This window comes from Phyllostomus discolor, chromosome 10 (genome assembly GCF_004126475.2).
Source record: "Phyllostomus discolor isolate MPI-MPIP mPhyDis1 chromosome 10, mPhyDis1.pri.v3, whole genome shotgun sequence".
In the NCBI taxonomy this organism is placed as follows: Eukaryota; Metazoa; Chordata; class Mammalia; order Chiroptera; family Phyllostomidae; genus Phyllostomus; species Phyllostomus discolor.
In genome coordinates, this window is record NC_040912.2 from 89,072,692 (window position 1) to 89,091,327 (window position 18,636).

The window sequence follows — 18,636 nt, forward strand, 5'->3', positions numbered from 1 at the left end:
CAAGGAAGTCTTGTTTTATGAACTTAATTATCCTCAATCCAATCAGCAGTGATCTGTGCATTTTGCAGCTGCTTTGCCTCAAAAAAAGGCCTTTTTCTCACAAATAGATCTACTCAGTTTGGAATATTTCAAAGCTAGTGTGGATATTTAGAGAGTCCCAAATATTCAAAAACCAGAACCAAATTGTTGTCGAGAATAGTCATTGAAGCTACAGCTGCATGTTTTCTCTCTGCTAAGTTTAGACATTAAATCCTTTCAATATTATCTTGATTAAACAGATTTAAAATCATATGTATGCGAACCACTAGTCTAAATACATGACTTCTCTAAGATCAGCAAATTCCAAGGGGACTAAGTCAATGCAAATGAAAAAAAAATGTGACTTAGAAAAAACATATAGATGAGCTGTATGTTTGACATTGAAATAAAGCCTTATTTTTAAGTCACGGAATTAATTTAAGTATAATTCTATTTTACATAATATTCTGTTGATGGAAAAGGATATACTACACTTCTGTGATTAACCCTTAAAGAGAGTTCAAATGATAATTATTGGACTTTAAATATTATAAACCATTGATAAAGGGAGGAAGTTTCTCTTGTCCTAAATTCCTATTACTAGTCAAATTAGGATTAAGATATTTTTAAAAATCACCTAGTGGTGAGTTTTTTTTAAAAAGTTGTTATTGAAAATTTACTTGACAAATGGCACATATTAACCTCAATCCACTCTGTATAAATTACACATACTCTTAGATTGAAATAAATGTGTGAATAACTTCAGATTTTTAAGCAAATTAGTGCAGTTTAATTTGCTGTGGTAGTTCAGCTTGTTGTGGGGAACTATGTGAAAAGGGGATGGTTTCCAGGACTTCCTGGAGACACTTAATGGGACAGAGCAGTATTATTCCCTGTGGCCTCCACATTTCCTGTGCATAATAATTTCCTATGCATTTTTCTCCTGAAAGGACATAATGGTAATTGATTGGTGGTGCTATTTTAAAGTTATTTTGAAATAATGACTATGCTATTACAGTTGTCCCATTTTCCCCCTTCACTCCCCTGCACACCCCCTCCCTCCCACATTACCCCCCTTTAGTTCATGTCTGTGTGTCATACTTATAAGTTCTTTAGCTTCTACATTCCCCGCACTATTCTTACCCTCCCCTGTCTATTTTCTACCTACCATCTATGCTACTTGTTCTCTGTACCTTTTCCCCCTCTCTCCTCCTCCCACTCCCCTGTTGCTAACCCTCCATGTGATCTCCATTTCTGTGGTTATGTTCCTGTTCTAGTTGTTTGCTTAGTTTGTTTTTGTTTTTGTTTTAGGTGTGGTTGTTAATAATTGTCAGTTATATAATGACAGTTTGCTTTCATTTTACATGTTTTTTATCTTCTTTTTCTTAGATAAGTCCCTTTAATATTTCACATAATAATGGCTTGGTGATGATGAACTCCTTGAACTTGACCTTATCTGAGAAGCACTTTATCTGCCCTTCCATTCTAAATGAAAGCTTTGCTGGATAGAGCAATGTTTGGATGTAGGTCCTTGTTTTTCATGATTTGGAATACTTCTTTCCAGCCTCCTCTTGCCTGCAAGGTTTCTTTTGAGAAATTAGCTGACAGACTTATGGGAACTCCTTTGTAGGTAACTGTCCCCTTTTCTCTTGCTGCTTTTAAGACTCCTTATCTCTAATCTTGGGTAATGTAATTATGATGTGCCTTGGTGTGTTCCTCCTGGGGTCCAACTTGTTTGGGATTCGGACTCTCTGAGCTTCCTGGACTTCCTGGAAGTCTATTTCCTTTGCCAGATTGGGGAAGTTCTCCTTTATTATTTGTTCAAGTAACTTTTCCACTTGTTGCTCTTCTTCTTCTCCTTCTGGTACCCCTATAATTTGGATATTGGAATGTTTAAAGATGTCCTGGAGGTTCCTAAGCCTCTCCTCATTTTTTTGAATTCTTGTTTCTTCATGCTTTTCTGATTGGATGTTTCTTCCTTCTGGTCCACTCCATTGATTTGAATCCCAGTTTCCTTCCCATCACTATTTGTTTTTTGCACATTTGCCTTTATTTCACTTAGCATAACCTTCATGTTTTCATCAAATTTGTGACCAAATTGAACCAATTCTGTGAGCATCCTGATCACCAGTGTTTTGAACTGTGCATTTGATAGGTTGGCTATCTCTTCGCCGCTTAGTTGTATTTTTTCTGGAGCTTTGATCTGTTCTTTTGTTTGGGCCATTTTTTTTTTTTTGTCTTGACGCACCTGTTGCGTAGTGAGGGGCGGAGCCTTAGGTGTCACCAGGGCGGGGCAACCCAGTCACTGTTTGTGGAGCAGGGGTCGGAGAGGGAATAATGACGCTTGCTCCGCTCTCTGCCAGCTTTCAGTCACTTGCACTGCTTCCCCCAAGCAAAGTGGGCCCTTCTGGTGCTGACTCCCGGGTGGATGGGTTTGTGCACGTTCTAGGACCCTGTGGGTCTCTCCAAGGAACTCTCCTGTGAGGCTGGGGTCTCTCCCGGCACCTCAACCCCCACAGGTATTTTCAGCCGGAGGTTTGAGACTTTATTTCCCGGCGCTGGGACCCTGGGTTGCGCGGTCTGTCTCGCTCCCCAGGTTCGCCTGCTTTATCTGCGCACAAATGTGGGACCGCCCGGCCTGCCAGCCGCCTTGCGCACTGTGCCCCTGCGCAGTCTGCCGCCTCGCTGGCCCCGCCCCCTGCCACGTGCGCACCGGGCACCACCGTGGGTTTTGCCGCGACCCCCTGCGTCCTCCTGGCTGTCTGACTCTGCCCTGCCTACCGGTCTGGATGAATGTGTCTACTTTAACTCCTTGGTTTTCGGACTTCCATACAGTTCAGTTTTCTGTTGGTACTAGTTGTTTCTGTTTCTAAATTGTTGTTGTCCTTATTTTGGTTGTTCAAGGAAGCACAGTGTGTCTACCTACGCCTCCATCTTGGCCGGAAGTCCTCTGAAATGAAAATTTTCATGTCGGATTTCAAACCTGGTAGATATGTGTGCTATTCCCTAATAGAACCAGTAGTATTGACTCTGTTTTTTGGCCTTGTTTTTATTCTCTTTTAATTGTAGTTTCATTTATTATCATTTATGCTCTCTATACCATATCAGGTACCATATAGATGGTAGATATTCAGAGCAGGCTGGCTGACCCTCTGATACCTAAGTTTATGTCTTCGTAATATTTGTTAGGATTTTATAAATTGAGAAGTCATTTGTAATGCAGAAGTCTCTTTGGATTGAGTCAGACCCTAATCCATAAAATACGATTCATCTTATTTGATAATAATAACTTTAGCTTCTTGACATCTAAGTCATAGAGAATTAAGAAAATAGAGGTGATTTTGAAGGTATAAAAGGAAGGCAGTTGGACAGGTGAGAAAGGTCTACATGTTATGTTCCAGTCTCTGTAGACAGGGCCAGGTGCAGAAGAACAGCCGCAGGTTGTCGACAGCGGAGGGAAGAGAGCTGTGACAGGGTGAGGAAGATGTCCAGGAGAACCTGTGAGCGATACTAGACCCCAGAGACAGAGACTCGTCTACGTTCAGCCCCCACTTCTCTCCCTGAAATCCTATCTCTTGCTCACACGACTTCCTCCTTCTGCATTGCCCTCCACACCAGCAAGGAGCCTCAGAGCAGGAGTGGAGACCACGGGCATGGTCAGGGCGCCTCCCAGAGGAAACGCAGTGAAGCACGCTGTGCACAGGGCTTAACGTCCCCGTTTCTGCTCTCCCGCAGGTTTCCCGAACCAGATGAGCAACTCCAGTCACTCCGCCCTTCAGCCCTCGTTCCAAGGGTGCATGCAGCTCATTCACGTGGACGACCAGCTTGTGAACTTATACGAGGTGGCGCAGAGGAGGCCGGGAAGCTTTGCAAACGTCAGCATTGACATGTGCGCCATCATAGACAGGTAAGCGGTCTCTTCATCCTCCTTCAGATGGTCCAGACTTTCAAAGTTCATGTTTGTGTGCGGGGCGCCCACCCTCCAAGAGGCTGGACGGGAGGAGCCGTCTGCCATGTCTGTGGTCCTGTATGTGTGATGTTAGCGACGATGCTTGTATCAGGATATGAATATATATGATGGAGCAATCTATGCTGTCCCGTTAGTCCAGCTATTTTCAACCTGTGTCATCTCAGGGCGCACATGAACTAACCACTAAAATTCTGCAGTGCACCAAAAAAATATACTTTTGGCCGACCTGACCAAAAATTAGGTATAATTTTGATTCATTCACCCCAGACAGCTGTTGTTATGTTGGCTGTTGTCATTTTTTTATTTGACAGTCCGAGGGAAGCAAGGTCAGTGCCCCTGATGAAATAGTCAGGAATTGCATGTTTTGAAAATTCTCGAGGCAGGCTCAGCAGTTGAAAACCACTGCTTTGGTCCATCGGCCTCCCTCAGTGGGTGTGAGCTTCATGCAGGTGGCTTTGCCGGCAACAGCTGGGTTGTGAAGGAACTCAGTTTATTTTTAGGTTTGCTTCCTGTGCCCACGAGCAGAGGGGCCCCTTCTCTCCTTGTCTCGGGCACAACTCATCCTTATCATGTTGTCCCCCCTAAAGTCCCCTCCTAATGAAAAGAAAACATTAACAGGAACAAATTTCAAGGACACAGGGACAAAAACTAGGGGGGGTGTTAATGGGAGGGAAGTGGGGAGGGTTGGGTGGGTGGGCTGGACTGGGAGTAAAAGGGAGAAAACTGTACTTGAACAATGATTAAAATTAAAAAAAAAGAAAAGAAAACATTAAAAAATATTGGTGGGCAGTATGGGTACTTACTGAAGCAGCATATTTAATGCAATTGAGTCTGCCTACATGTGCTAGCATCTTGCAAAACTCCAATCTTTATCTGTTTTTGCAAATCTGTAGAGGAGCTTTTTATAAAAACCAAGTTGACTTTGACTTCTTACACAGTGGAAAGACACCGCTTTTGTATGAAATATTGTAACAACAGCACACACTCTACGGTTATCATACTTCTAAAAATGCCTTTCATTCCAACCAGGAAGTGTTTTGGTTTTAGATGTTTTGTTCATAAGCAAACTGCAACTAACCATGGGTTGAATTTAACTTGGTGAATTTAGGGGATTTTAAAAAACCAATATGAAATCTTTTATGAGAGGACTATCTTATCCTGAAAACTAATTTCATTAATTTTACATTTGGAAAGATGAAAGTTCCATAAGTCTCAATATGTCCCCAACAAAACATACACTGTAAGTTTCTAATAATGCTTTTTCATTTATGAGGAAAGCCTTGGAGAAGTCTTTCAAAGATATATAATTAATCTAAAAAGCATGTAAAGTTATCTGTAATGAAATAACTCTGTTCCATATAATCTTAATAAACAGTATTCATATGTGTGGTAAGTTATAGTTTATGACAGCTACAGAGTATAAATTTTAAAGCCTTAATATGTTTGTAATAAAACTTGGCATCACATAGTGCTTATTTCTATTACATATTTGTAAATACTCATCCTGATAGCCTAAACAGTTTATATTTGAACAGAACAATGAACAGTTTTAATAGAAATATACTCCTAATTCTAGAACCGTCAGTAATATAATAGCTCTTATTTCTGCCTGATGTAAATGGTAGAAATAATCAGGAAAACTGAGAGATCAAAGTTTTATGATTATATGTTCTGACATTAGATGTTTATGTATACATTTAATAATTATTTTCCATACAGGAAGATTTTCCTCCTTAGTAATAGTTACACAGCATATGGAGCTATTTTAGTGCCGTGTCCATTTTCCATGCCAGTGGCTTTAATAATACAATAATTTCTGTCAGTAATAACCAAGCCATTTCATTCAGCTTTTGTAAAGAGACTAGATTTTATGGCGATATTGCCGTTTCTCTCCAAACAGCATGTTTCCTGGGCCTTGTGTTTAAATTGTTTGCTACTAAAAAGTACAGGAGAGAAATTGAAATTTTAATGTCTTACTCCCATGGAAAGAGCAGGAGCTAAATTGGCCCCAAAAGAATGAGTGAGATTTTGGTAAATGAAAATCGTGGAATATGGCCTCTGGTGAGAATGTGGCTTAGAGAATGCAGACTTCCATTTGGGGCAGCTACAAGAATATAGTTTTTGTTTTTGTTTTTTAACCGAAGAGGGTCAGTGCCATTGTTGACAAGTGTCCTGGAGCTGACAGAACAAGGAATTTTGTTCCCATGCTCCTGGACAATAGCCCGGAAGAGTAGCTTTGGGGAAGCAGCCACCTCTGACCCATCTCCGCAAATTCCCTGGAACCGCTCTGCGGTCCATTTTCTGCTCGTCCCGCTTTCTGCAGGCGATGGCTTCTGTGCAGTAACCACCAGGGTGTGGGACAGCAGAGTCCTTCCTTTACCTAAACCGGCCCGGATCGAAATCTCCACCTGTGAAGGGCTGTGTTTTTATGAATAGGACACAAGACTCTGTTCGCCTCATTCAGACTGTCGGTATCACTGACGATTTCATCTGGGTCTGTCCAGGTGAGGGGGCCAGTGGGGTTAGCCCGTCCCCCTACAGTGGTGACTCATTCGGTCACACTTGAATGGCACAGCCCTAACCCATGTCTTGTTTGATTCCCACCCCCCAGTAACTACAGTTTTGCAGCTGCCCGCTCTCTGCCATTTTATTTTCGAACTGCCTCAATTCTCCCGAGGAAGCCCATGTTGGCTCTTTCTTACTTCTCTCCTTTCACATTTCAGCTCAATGACTTGAAAGCTATTTTGTGGGGGGAAAGGAATAAATGAGAACATGGGATAAAAAAAGTAGAAGTGTTACCACAGGCGTGATTTTCATAAAATGTGTGGAGGTAATGGGCGCAGCTGCAGTGATTTGATGAGCAGAATGTAGGGAGACAGTTTGGGGACGATGATTCTCGGTGTCATTCTGGGATACCCTGTGACTTCAACTTATTTTTCTCTCTGTGTGTGGAGTGACATGTGCTCGTTTGTTGCATGGGTTTGTTGTCTGGACACGGCATTGGATCAAGCAAAGGGCAGGCGTGCCAAGCTACAGGAGTATTCATTCAGTGGTATTTTCCGAGCGTACGCGTGGTGCAGGCACTGTCCTGGGCTCTTAGCGTATAAACCATTGAACAAAACAGACAAAGATGCTTGTACTTCCGAAGCCCATGTTCTGGAGGAAGGAGGGTAATAGGCCATGAATCAGTAAATAGTGGAGCAAGTTAGAAGAAATACGCGCTGTGGACAAAGGAAGTAGAGCAAGCGAAGGAGGACTGGCGTTCCAGGAGACCGAGGCATTGGGTTGCAGCTTAAATAGGTGTAACCTCGCTCAAAAGGTAATAACAGCCCAAGACCTGAAAGAGGTAACAGAACCAGCCAACTCAGGGAAAGAACGTTACAGAAAAAGGGAATGTCAAGGCCACGAGGCTGCCTGGCAGGACTAGGATCAACAAGGGGCCAGGGTGGCGAGTCTGGAAGGACGAGGAGCAGAGTCGCAGGAGAGGAGGCCAGAGTTGTCCCCGGGCCGGGTCCTGGGGACCTGTCGTTATTGCAAGGCTGCGGCTTTTACTCCGACGGAACTGGGCGTCACTGTTCCATCAGAGCAGTGATACCCAGTCTTGAGCAGAGCTGGGGTACACTCTAGTGTGCATTTCATAAAGGCAGCGGGCTGTGGGACGACGAAGGGGAGCCTGTCCCCATGATCCGGGTGAGAGGTCGTGGTGGCCTCGGGCCAGGGCGCCAGCGCAGGAGGTGTGAGATGTGTGGTCGGTTCTGAATGTACACGCATATAGAAGGTAGAGTCCACGGCGTTTCTTGCTGGATCAGTTTTGGGGCACAAGGGGAGAGAGGAAATGATTCGGCGAAAGCGACTGGATGGAAGGAGTCACTGTCTCCTCAGATGGGCAGGCTCGTGGTAGAGAATGGTCAGGGTCGAGGGGAAAAAATGACGAATTCAGTGGCGGGTATGAGGTGGCATGTCTGTTGGGTGTCTCAGGTGCAATGTCAAGGAGGCAACTGGATGGGAGTGCACAACAAGCAGACGTCAGCCGACGTTGCACCCAGAGGTGGGTCTGACAGAATTGCCAAGTTCACCTGTGGAGGGCCTGGGTCTCTTCAGCTGCGTTTCCCAGACAGCCGCAGAACTGAGAGGGTGAGCGGGGGAGCGGGCAGGAAGCCTCTGGCTCTCCCCTCAGCGGTCCCCTGCCCTGAACACCGTTTCTCCCTGAGTCACGACCGTCTTTCACCTGCTCTTAGCACCCTCCCATTGCTGCCCCCTTGTGGCAAACATCTTGAGATGGCCTGGGTAGCGCCTATGCTCAGCCCCCTCCTCTCCAACCTCTCTTCAGGTGTGAGAATCTGAGCCGAACCCCTGCAGAAACACTCTTACAACTAAAGTGAGGTTATTCACTTCCTCCTACAGAGGAGCCCCCATAGAACCGTGGGGCACTTCAAAGAGAGTAAGGGGAGGGGGCTGGGGAGCTGGAGTGAGTCCCGGGAGAGCCCCGGCAGGTGCTGGTTAGCGTCTGCATCCTGGCAGCCCGGCTGCAGCAGACGGTGCAACATGGGAAACCCATGCAGAGTCCCGGTCAGGTTCAGTGGCCTGTGGTTCTCACCCAGGACGTATGGGATGAGGAAGCTGCTGTTCAGGTTTTAATTTTGAGTTTAAGTAGGTGCTGTTCTCGCCTCATTTAGAAAAATGTGTCTGTTTTGTGAATAATAGTAAAGTCTGTCTTGCTAGTTATGACTTCTATATCCATCCTAAGACCGCCCTCCCAGCCCAGCTGCCAGAGAGGTGTTCCCATTGCCATGGGCAGGAGGAGCCGCGGGATGCAGCCCTGGCTACTGAGATAAGCAGATGTCAGCCGCGGTGTTCTTGAGAAAGCTTGCATTGTCCTGATTCAGCGGCCACCCCCTCTCCTCACTGCCCTTGATCCAGTGCAGACGCCACACCTGGGGTTGTACAGTCAGAAAACCCGAGGTGAGCCCATCAGCTGGCTATCTCCTTCACTCCTTTTATGCGGAAAAAAAGTAATCTGTGTGTATGCAAGTCACCGAGTCAAGTTTTACTTTTCTTGGAGCCCTAAACATGTTTGGTGTGGGGTTTTTTAAGATTTTATTTATTTATTTTTAGATAAAGGGGAAGAGAGGGAGAAAAAAAGGGAAGGAAACATCAATGTGTGGTTGCCTCCCATGCGCCCCCTACTGGAGACCTGGCCTGCACCCAGGCATGTGCCCTGACTGGGAATCAAACTAGCAGCCCTTTGGTTCATAGGCCAGTGCTCAATCCACTGAACCACACCAGTCAGGGCTGGTTTCTTCCCCACCTTCCATTTCTAAAACTAACCAATACCATCTCTTTACCTTTGAAAGAAAAGATGATACATTTGTCTGATGGTCTAGTAAACTGAACGCCCCATCCCCTGGAGACCGGCACTTGGGCACTAAGCGGCTGTTAAAAGGCCAGAGAGAATTCATGTTGTTAGAATCAGCATCTGGTAGGAAAGCTGGTAAAAGGAGCTCATTTGAATTAGAATCTTAACTTTCATGTCCCCTCCCTTGTAAAATTACTGCGAAACAAAGACAGTGAACATTCTGAATGCCCGGGGGGAGTGGAAGAGGAAGAGTAAATGTCTCAGCCTAACCACCGCCTAGAAAATTACCCCTGGAGACGCCGCGAATAGCCTGGATCCTATTTCTGAGTTAGTAATTAAGTCTTCCTTATATTTTTAGATAGCATGCATAATCACAGTCCCCGGTTTTATTTATTTTTTATTCAGGGCTTTCTTTTCAAGAACATCTACCCCTTTTGTTTGATTTCTTTTCCTTTCCTTGAAAGAAAAGAATAAGTACGTGATTTCTTTATGATAGTCTTTAAGTGCGGGTTGGGTAGACACAGTGTGTGAAGTTTCGAAACTCAGCTGACTGTTGGAAAGCTGAACGACAAAAGTAGATTAATATTGCTGGTTCAGGAGGAGGTCTGGAGTTTCTGTCAAAGCAGGTTACAAATTTGTCATCTTAACTTGAAGGAAGAAAACATGTAACATTATTTATTTTCTAAAATGGACCTTCATTTGCTCATAAGCTCCCACTTTCAATTCATAGCAGAAAATAAATATTTGAACACATATATTTGGGTACCCTAATAAGTGTGTGTGTGTGTGTGTGTGTGTGTGTGTGTGTGTTCAATCAGTATGAGATTCAAACCTAGTCAAAGGTCAGACTCCCTTTTGGGGCTGTTGTCCTGTTTTGGGTATCTTTGACCCACCAGCACGGCCCTTGTGTCAGGGCCAGCCAACTTATGTTAAGTAACATCCTGCAATCGTCAGTGTGGGGTCTGTTCCACACACTCAGGCTCCTCCCGGGCTCCTCCGCAGGTCCACAGCCTGCTCGCTCCTCAGGGCTCAGCCTCTGTCCCAACGGTTCTGGTCTCGGGACGTGGCTTGGCTGCTGCCAGGCTCAGGTTTGGAGATCGGTGCAAGATGGTGACTTGTCTGATTTGCCTGGGCCTGCTCCGACCTTAGTACTGAGAACCCCGTGCCTGGAGAATCCTGTCAGTCTGGGTAAACTAGGTGCTCGGTCGCTCAAGGTCTGTGCACTCTCTGCCCTCTTTCTCTTATCCCCTGGCCTGGGTGTGCCAGAAAGCAGTGCGAGCATTCTCGCAGATCCCGTAGGAACAGGCAGGGAGTGGTCTCTAGGCCTCCCGCACGCCGCACACAAGCGGAAATTAGTCATGGCGTGTGTGAGTGGGCGCGCTGTGGGGATACGCTGTCTTAAGACCCCTCTCGGCCCCAGCACGCCCGTGTCCACGTGCGCCCCACAGCACTCAGGGCCGACACGAGGCCCTCTGTAAACAGGTCTGCAGAGGCAGAGCGCAGGGCAGGGGGTACCACTGCAGGGTTTCTAGGTCTCTGTTGAGACTTAGTCAGCAAACACTTACTAAAGATCACACAGAACAAGGAACACTCCTTCTTGGGACCTGAATGCTGATGTGGCAGAGGTGAGAGGTGGGGGTGGGTCATTGATCAGAATTTGCTGCCCAAACACCTTCGGTGCCTCTCTTTTGCTGTCCAAGACTCCTTCAAACCGAACCTCCTTGGTGTTAGACGACCTTGCCAAAAGGGAGTCCACATGTCCACGCACGTGTTCCGGTCTGGGGTCTGGAGTCCGGAGGTGAACCTGCCTGGCCCACACTCCCCGTGGAAGTGTCGTCGGTCCCCTGAGTTGACAGACACAGCGCAAGACAAAAAAAAAAAAGATGAAAAATAAACAAAGCCAAAACTTTGACTCGAAATACCTAAAAATCAGCTCTGCCGTAGGAGAAGGAAGGCCCGAGTCACAAGCATGGATCCTTCCTCAGCGACACTGTGTGCCCGTGTCCCCGTGCCCGGCTTGTGGGGCATTGCCCCTGGGAACCGCCCCCGGTCCGCAGGCAGGACTACGGCTGCCGGCCCTTGTGACTGCTTCCATTTGGCACTTCCCACTTTTTTCAATAATTTCTTTAATTTTTTTTTTTATTTTGATGGCTGTCTCTTCTAGTAGCTAGTAAGGATGTAAGGTCCATGAGGTGCTAACTGCAGATTGCCACCCTCTGGCGCAGACCCCTTTCATGCCTTTGCAGGCAGAGCCTTTCCCGTTCGTTCTTAAGAACTATTCCTAGCCCTGGCTGGCGTAGCTCAGTGGATTGAGCGTGGGCTGCGAACCAGGCATCGCAGGTTCGATTCCCAGTCAGGGCACATGCCTGGGTTGCAGGCCATGGCCCCCAGCAACCGCACATTGATGTTTCTCTCCCTCTCTCTCTCTCTCTCTCTCCCCTTCCCTCTCTAAAAATAAATAAAATCTTAAAAAAAAAGAACTATTCCTGCTGTCAAGGAGGCTGGTGGCAAAGGGTGCCAGCTCCTCTTTCCCACTGGGGAACATTTTGCTTTTTACCATTAGACTCTATGGTATTGTGCAGAATGGGTAACAGAGGCAAAGGGTTTCTCAAATAAACGGGCGTTGTTCGGAACCGCGTGCCTGCGAAATTCTGACGTCACTAGGACTCTGGTCCCATCAGACTCCAAAGCCGGAACTCATTCCTGCGCAGCTGGGACTGACTGGGAGTTTTCCAGGCCTGAGGCTGGATTTCCTTGAGTGGAAAGAACACCTCTCAGGGACACCCTGAGAACGAAAGGTTTTTGGGGTCCTAAGACCAGATCACCCACTCTAAATGAACACACAGAAAAAAAGACTAGTCACACGGTCCAGTGTTAATTTTCTTACGTGTCAGTTTGCATTGTGAATCATGATTGTAAATATATTCATTTCGTCTCTTAACCTTGCCTCAGTTCGTTCCTGCCCTGGAGCGCATTGATTCTACATTGTAAATGGCTGTGTTCTTTCTTTCCCTCGTTGGGCTAAATGGAATAATTAGTAGATTTCTGGAAAGCCCCATTTTGTCTTGGTAAATCTGACTTATTCCTTATTTTAAATGCATGGCTCTTTCGTGACCTCCCGTGGTAACTTCGGGCTCCCCTTTGACCTTGACCTCCACTGCCAGGGACATTTAGTTTCTTTCCGAAGGGGCCCCAAGGGGACTTCCCTGTTTACACCTAAACAGGTGAGTCTCAGTCCTTGACGTAGCACAAAAACACATGCTCTACGACCCCAAAGCATCGTGTGCCCAGGTAAACTCATGTTCAAGTCAGTTGTCTCTCTGACGTGATTTCAGAGTGACTTTATTTTTAAGTACAGATAATGGACTAGAGTGACAAAACTCATTTTTAAAAAGAAAACATAGTAGTGATATATCAGAGGAGATAACTCTCCTGAGAGGGAAAGGAAAAGAAAAAAGTTAAATTAACCGTTTTAAGATTCAACAGCAGCCTTCTCCTCCTTTGATGTACTGCATGTATTAGGACAAAAGAAAACTATATTTGCTTTTGGTGTGGCGTAGGGCCGCGCTTTGACATTTAAATCCCAGGGAAGCCCAGTGCATAAAAGTAATGTCAGAAGACAGTTATGCATTTGAAGATGAGCAGAAAGGAAAAAGATAAGTCACTTTAACATGCGGCTAGGTCAACTATGGAGAGATTTAAATGAGTCATTAAGTTTTATTTCTTGCTTTTGATATTAGATTACCTGAAAAATAAAAGTAAAAGCAAATAATTAAAGAACGTATTTAAACTAGTGTCTTAACAAACATTTTCTTCTTAAGGTGATTGCTTTCCTCAGTGACTTAGCTATACTGCAGAATTTTCGTTGAGTTCATTTAAAACCGGCTTTGCAGGGTAATAGAGGCTCACCACTGCCTTTGTGAAAGGGAGCGGTACCCACAGCCTGACGGAAGAAGGGTTGGAGCAGCAGGTCACCATCTTTCATCCGGGGTCCTCCCCACCTGCTGTATGGAAGTCAGTTGTTCATTCCCCAAATACGTTCAGGCAAGTCATCATTGCTTCTGTAATGACCTGGTCAAACTCAATACGAGGTATGTTTTCAAACACACAGAGACAGAAAGAGTTTCCATTAAAGCAAATTAAAAGCTCTTAGGCAAGTGCCCCGAAACAAAATCACCGACTGAGGTATAGACAAGGCAACTGAAAACCCCGCAGAGATCCCTCAGTGACTTTAGTTTTCATTGCGCTTTAGGAAACCAAAACTGGAATCTGAGGGCCATGCTTTATGGAAATGGGTCATCTGAAAGGCCGGTGGATTGGAGTTGTAGAATTTCTTTTTTAAAAAATTGTAATAATTTTATTGAATTTATTGGGGTGACACTGGCTAATCAAATTATATAGGTTTCGAGTGTACAGTTCTGTAATACATCCTCTGTATAGTGTACTGTGTGTTCCATACACAATACACTATAAAGACTTGACCATCCAAGGTCAAGTCTCTTTCTGTCACCATTTATCTGCCTCCTTCCCCGGCCCCTGGTCATTCTCTTCTGCCTTCCCCACCCCCCTTTCTCTCTTATAATCACCAGCCTGTTGTCTGTAGAATTTCAGTCAGGGGCCCAGAACAATTCTCTCTGTCTAGGGAGGCATTGAATTTACATGATGTAGAGTTTTAAGTTAAATTAAAATGGTGAGGGTGTGTCTACTTTTAATGGTTTTGTTTTTTACTTCATTAAATTCAACATATTTAAGCCTCCCGCTGTTCTGTAGTATAGGAAAAAGAAAGTAGAATTCGCTTTTTTACTTTTGCTTTCTGCATTCCAAATAATGGAGGGAGAGAGAGGGAAAGAGGGAGGGAGGGATGGAAGGACTATTAAATTGCATTACTCTCTGGTTTATTGGTAGGGGGCATTACCTACTTTCATTAAAACAGAAAACAGGGTAGAAATTAAAGAAGGGTGTCTGTGTAGTATAACAGTTTAAAAATGAAGTTTTCTTGCCCTGGTCTATAGGAGACCATTCTGCGTGGTGTGGGCCCAGCTCCCACTCGGAGATGCACAGGACGCACACCCACGATAGGTCCTCCCACGGGAATCAGGCCTGCAATGTGCCTAGGCTGCTTTGAGTCTCGCTCTTGCTAAAAAACTCCCTCACACTGAATTGAGGACATTTACTGCAAAGTAACTTCCTAAAATCCATGCTAAACCTCCCAAGGATGAGTGTAACCGGTTCAACCACTTTTCCCTTTTCATTTGCAAATATCCCTTTTTTGTGATGTGATTAGCGGCATTGGCTCCTTTGTTTTCTGTAAAAGGTAACCACCTAAAGCGAACCTGTGCTTAGTAAATGAGGACCATCATGGAATGTGCCAGAGAAAAAGAAAATAAAGGCCTGTCATGGAAGCAATAACTCCTAACAAACAAATTGTAACATCTGGAAAGGCTGTCTCACTCAGCAAGTAGATTGGTTTAAATAGACCATTTTCTAGCACTGTGAGAATGGTAGACCTGAGTTCCATGCTTTCGTTTACGGGGTTACCTGAGTTTGCCTTCAGGAAGGGGCGCCTGTGGAGCTCCGTGACCTCCGGGCCTTTGGCGTAGCTCCCAAAAGGCTTCCTGCGTGAGATTGTGTTCGTGGGCATGCTTCCGTGAAGGGGCCCCCCGGGCAAAGGAATGTGTTGTCAAGGTGAATTCCTTTTTACTTAAACTTCAGGCATTTGAAATTTAATGAAGAAACAAAAACCTTTAAAATCTTAAAGAGGGACGTTTCTGAAGTTAGAAGTACAGAAAGGCAGGTTGCATTGACGTGGTTATTGTAATTCCTGGAGTCTGAGAAGGTCGAAGCAAAGGGCCTGCCTACACAGCGAGAAAGCCACAAGATGCAGGATGGGGTCTCTCCTCAAGGGGACACACAACTTCTTAAGCAGTGTAAAGGCTGTGTGAGGAAGCGTGTGCTGCTCCATCATGACAGGTGACGGTTTCTGTGGGACATTAATGAAGGGGAGTCATGGTGGGGAGCAGTGGCTGGTGGAGACTTCATGGACGTGTGCTGAGCGTTAGAGGAGGCGCCGTCTCAGATGACAGGGAAGGAAGGGAGGAATGTGCCAGGCAGAAGCAAAGACGACGTGTGGAGGCACAGATGACCCTGTCGCATTTCTGGAACATTCAAGTGACTGCACTAGAGCAGAAAGCTATGTGGGTGGTCACAGACGAGTTGAAAGGGTATATTATTTCTTTACTCATTTATCCTTTCATTCCACGACCACTCGCTGATTAGCTACCAGGTGCCAAGGATAGTGTTAACCTTTGTGAATAAGACGTAACCTTATGCACCCTACATCCTTATTACCTAATAAAAGAGGCAGACATTTAAAAAACGTAGTTATTGAGAGAACTGCAAAATACCAAACTTGAAGCAGCTGTAACCCCGCCGGGAGTCCAGTGCGGATGCAGAGGGCACACAGGAGCCGCTCACGGGCACACAAAGGGCATTCCCGGTACATGGACAGCACATGCAGAAGGACACAGTGTGAGCAACATGGGGGCTCTCCGGGAACTCAGTAGCTGTAACATGGGGTCTTCCAGGACTGGCAGCTCTTAGAGTGACGCCAGCATGTTAAGGAGAAACGATTGAAAAAGGGCCTCGTACCAAGATGACGGTGTATCCCCGGGGCACGAAGGGATCATTGACGGGCTGGCAGGGAAGTCAGGTTTCGCGTTGCCAACATGTGCTCCGGTGGTCCGAGCAGAGGTGGCCTGAGAGCCTGAACGAGGGCAGTAGGCACAGGGCTGTGCGAAGGGGTCAATCCCGTGTGTTCTGAGGTTAAACTAGGGGGAGGTCATTAGACCATTAGACGTGGCCATCAGGTAGATACTGGCCGGAAAGTGAAACTGGTTTCAGGGAGCGAAAGGCCTTATAGGTTAAGTATTATCCTCACTAGTCGCTGAATGGTTCTTACCTGAATATCTGTGTAGTCATAAGTGCATCCGTTAGAATAAGATTTTACTGGGATCTAGTGAGTGGTGAAAACAGGGGCGTCAAAGCTGAGAGAAGTGCAGGTGATGAGTGACAGGTGAGTGAATGACTCGGTGGAATGCAGAGAGCACGGGAGAAGCAAAGACCTGTCCTGCCCAAGGCACAGGCTCTAGCTGGGTGCGGCTTTTGAACACTGAAACACCAACACAGGCGTGCTGGAGTGTGAAGTGCACACTGGGTTGTGAATACTCAGTACCGATGAAGGAAATACAAAATACCTCATTTGTAATTGTTCTGTTTATTCCACTTGTATGGCTCACGCAGTAGTTGCATGAGGCAGTGCTGGTCCAGAATCTTCAGAGAGTTCCGGCTGGGTGCTGTGCCATGGAAAAGGGCTCCCCAGGTGCTATGTGAATCTTGTCCAAAAGTAAGTTAAAGATCCCTGTGACTTCTGATGAGACTCAGTGTGTCCTTCTTTAGGGTTGTTTTCTTCCACAGACAGTGGGGGTTCCCAAGAGGCCTGGGGAGTGGGCACCCCCCTGAAACGCACGGTCCCTTTTAATGAGATGTTTCCATAAGCCTTGAGTCTGCTTGCGCTGCCATCTCCAGAGAATCTCTTTGCAGACTTAGGAGCCAGATGTGTTGGTTTTCTCCTGGAATATTAATTCCCTCTTCATTAAAAATAAAGTAAAATGTATTTAGTGAAAATAGAAATGAGGCCTCAGCCAAGTAGATAAGATTTGAGTGGCGCACAGGTGAGAACTTCTTGTTTCAATGATGACCTCCTTCCACGACATTGTCTGTCAGGCGTACCAGTGTGCACAAGCCAGCATTCCTGCAGTAAAAGGTTAGGTCTCAATTAGAAGTTGCTTTCAGCTGCTAGGATCAAAGATCCGATTAGAGTTTGTTAGGCAAACCTGAAATTTCTTATTTCGCATGTCAGAGGTCTGAGATGGACAGTCCAAAGTGCGCATGGTAACTCCAGGAAGCAATCAGAGATCCAGACTGTCACGTTTTGCTCCATTCTCCTAACCACAAAGTGGCTGCTTGAACTCCAGGTGTTTCATCGGCCTTTCATGAAAAATGTAGGAGGGCCCACCTCCCTTTTTAATAAGTCTTCCCAGAAGTTTCTTGCGACACTTTCACGTGGCCAAGTTTAGTTATGACTACAGCAAGTTGCAAGATACTCCCGAATTATAGTCTCTTTTTTTTAGGTGGTAATATACCTGCTAAAACTTGGCGGTTTGTTCCTGAGGTGGAAGAAACAAATTTGTAATGGAGTAGACAAATAATAGTTGATAGTCCAGTTGATGACTCAAAAAAAAAATAAAAAACAAAACATTTTAAAATTATGCTTCCTGATAAAAATTTGATGGATTTATAAAATTTATTCAAGTTATATATTTTATATTTTTCCTCCAACCATTCAAAAATAAATACACTTATCAAGTGTTTTGCCTTTAGTCTCAGGCAGTAGACATTTTGCTATTCAGGACTAAACAGGAGGTAGCCTCCCTCTTCCAGGATTTTATGCTAGAATGGCAGAGGTGGGCATGTACTCCAGTTCTTACACTGAGTGTTGAAACTTCTACTTGAAATGCATTGGTTACTTCTTATTGCCCTTAGGAAAAAGTCACAGGTCCTTGAAGTAGTATACAAGGCTCTTCTGGTCTGGCCCTCGCCTCCCTGTGGAGTTCCACTTACTCCATCCCCCGACCCCTGCCACCAGCCACGCCGCCTCACTCAGTGTGCAGGGGGCCAGCTCCATGGCCCTCACGTGCCCTGTGCCGTGGGTCTGGAGTTGCCATACCCATCCCCCACCTCTCACCTGTCCCTGCCCTTCCTTCTTATCCTCCAGATCCGATCAAAGGTAGCTCACTCCGAGAAACCATCCCAGACCTTCGAAGATTGGGTCAGGTTCTTTTAAACTACTTCCTAAGCACACGTGCAAGACCGCGATTACACCTCTCATCTCCTCTTCTACACCGGAAGCTTTGTTAGGGTTGGAAACAGACCTGAATTTGCTCCCCCTTCTGGCGGGCGTGCCTAACTGTGCCTGGCGTGAGAGAGGCTCTGACTGCATACTGTTGGGTGGAATGCATGAATCCATGAATATAATAATAGCACACACAGGCACAAAGGCTATGAAAGTACAAAGAATGAAAAGAATAATTCCAAATGGAGCCATTCGGCCATGCTTTATGGAAGCAATGGGATTCAAATGGCTCCTTTGGAGACAGAAGAGTTAGCATCAGACAATAAGAGGCCAGGCTATCTTGGGCGAGTGGACAATTTAAACTGAGGCATGTGACATGGT

At 45.6% G+C, this 18,636-nt stretch overlaps 1 protein-coding gene across 1 annotated transcript in view; it reads left to right on the forward strand.

Annotated features, from left to right (window-relative positions):
- The window catches only part of CNTNAP2 (contactin associated protein 2), a 1,722,722-nt gene that overhangs the window by 932,185 nt on the left and 771,901 nt on the right, over positions 1-18,636 (forward strand). Inside the window, exon 10 of the mRNA XM_028525626.2 lies at positions 3,754-3,925. Within this exon, the coding sequence (XP_028381427.1) occupies positions 3,754-3,925 (172 nt within the window). The remainder of the gene's footprint in view (positions 1-3,753; positions 3,926-18,636) is intronic.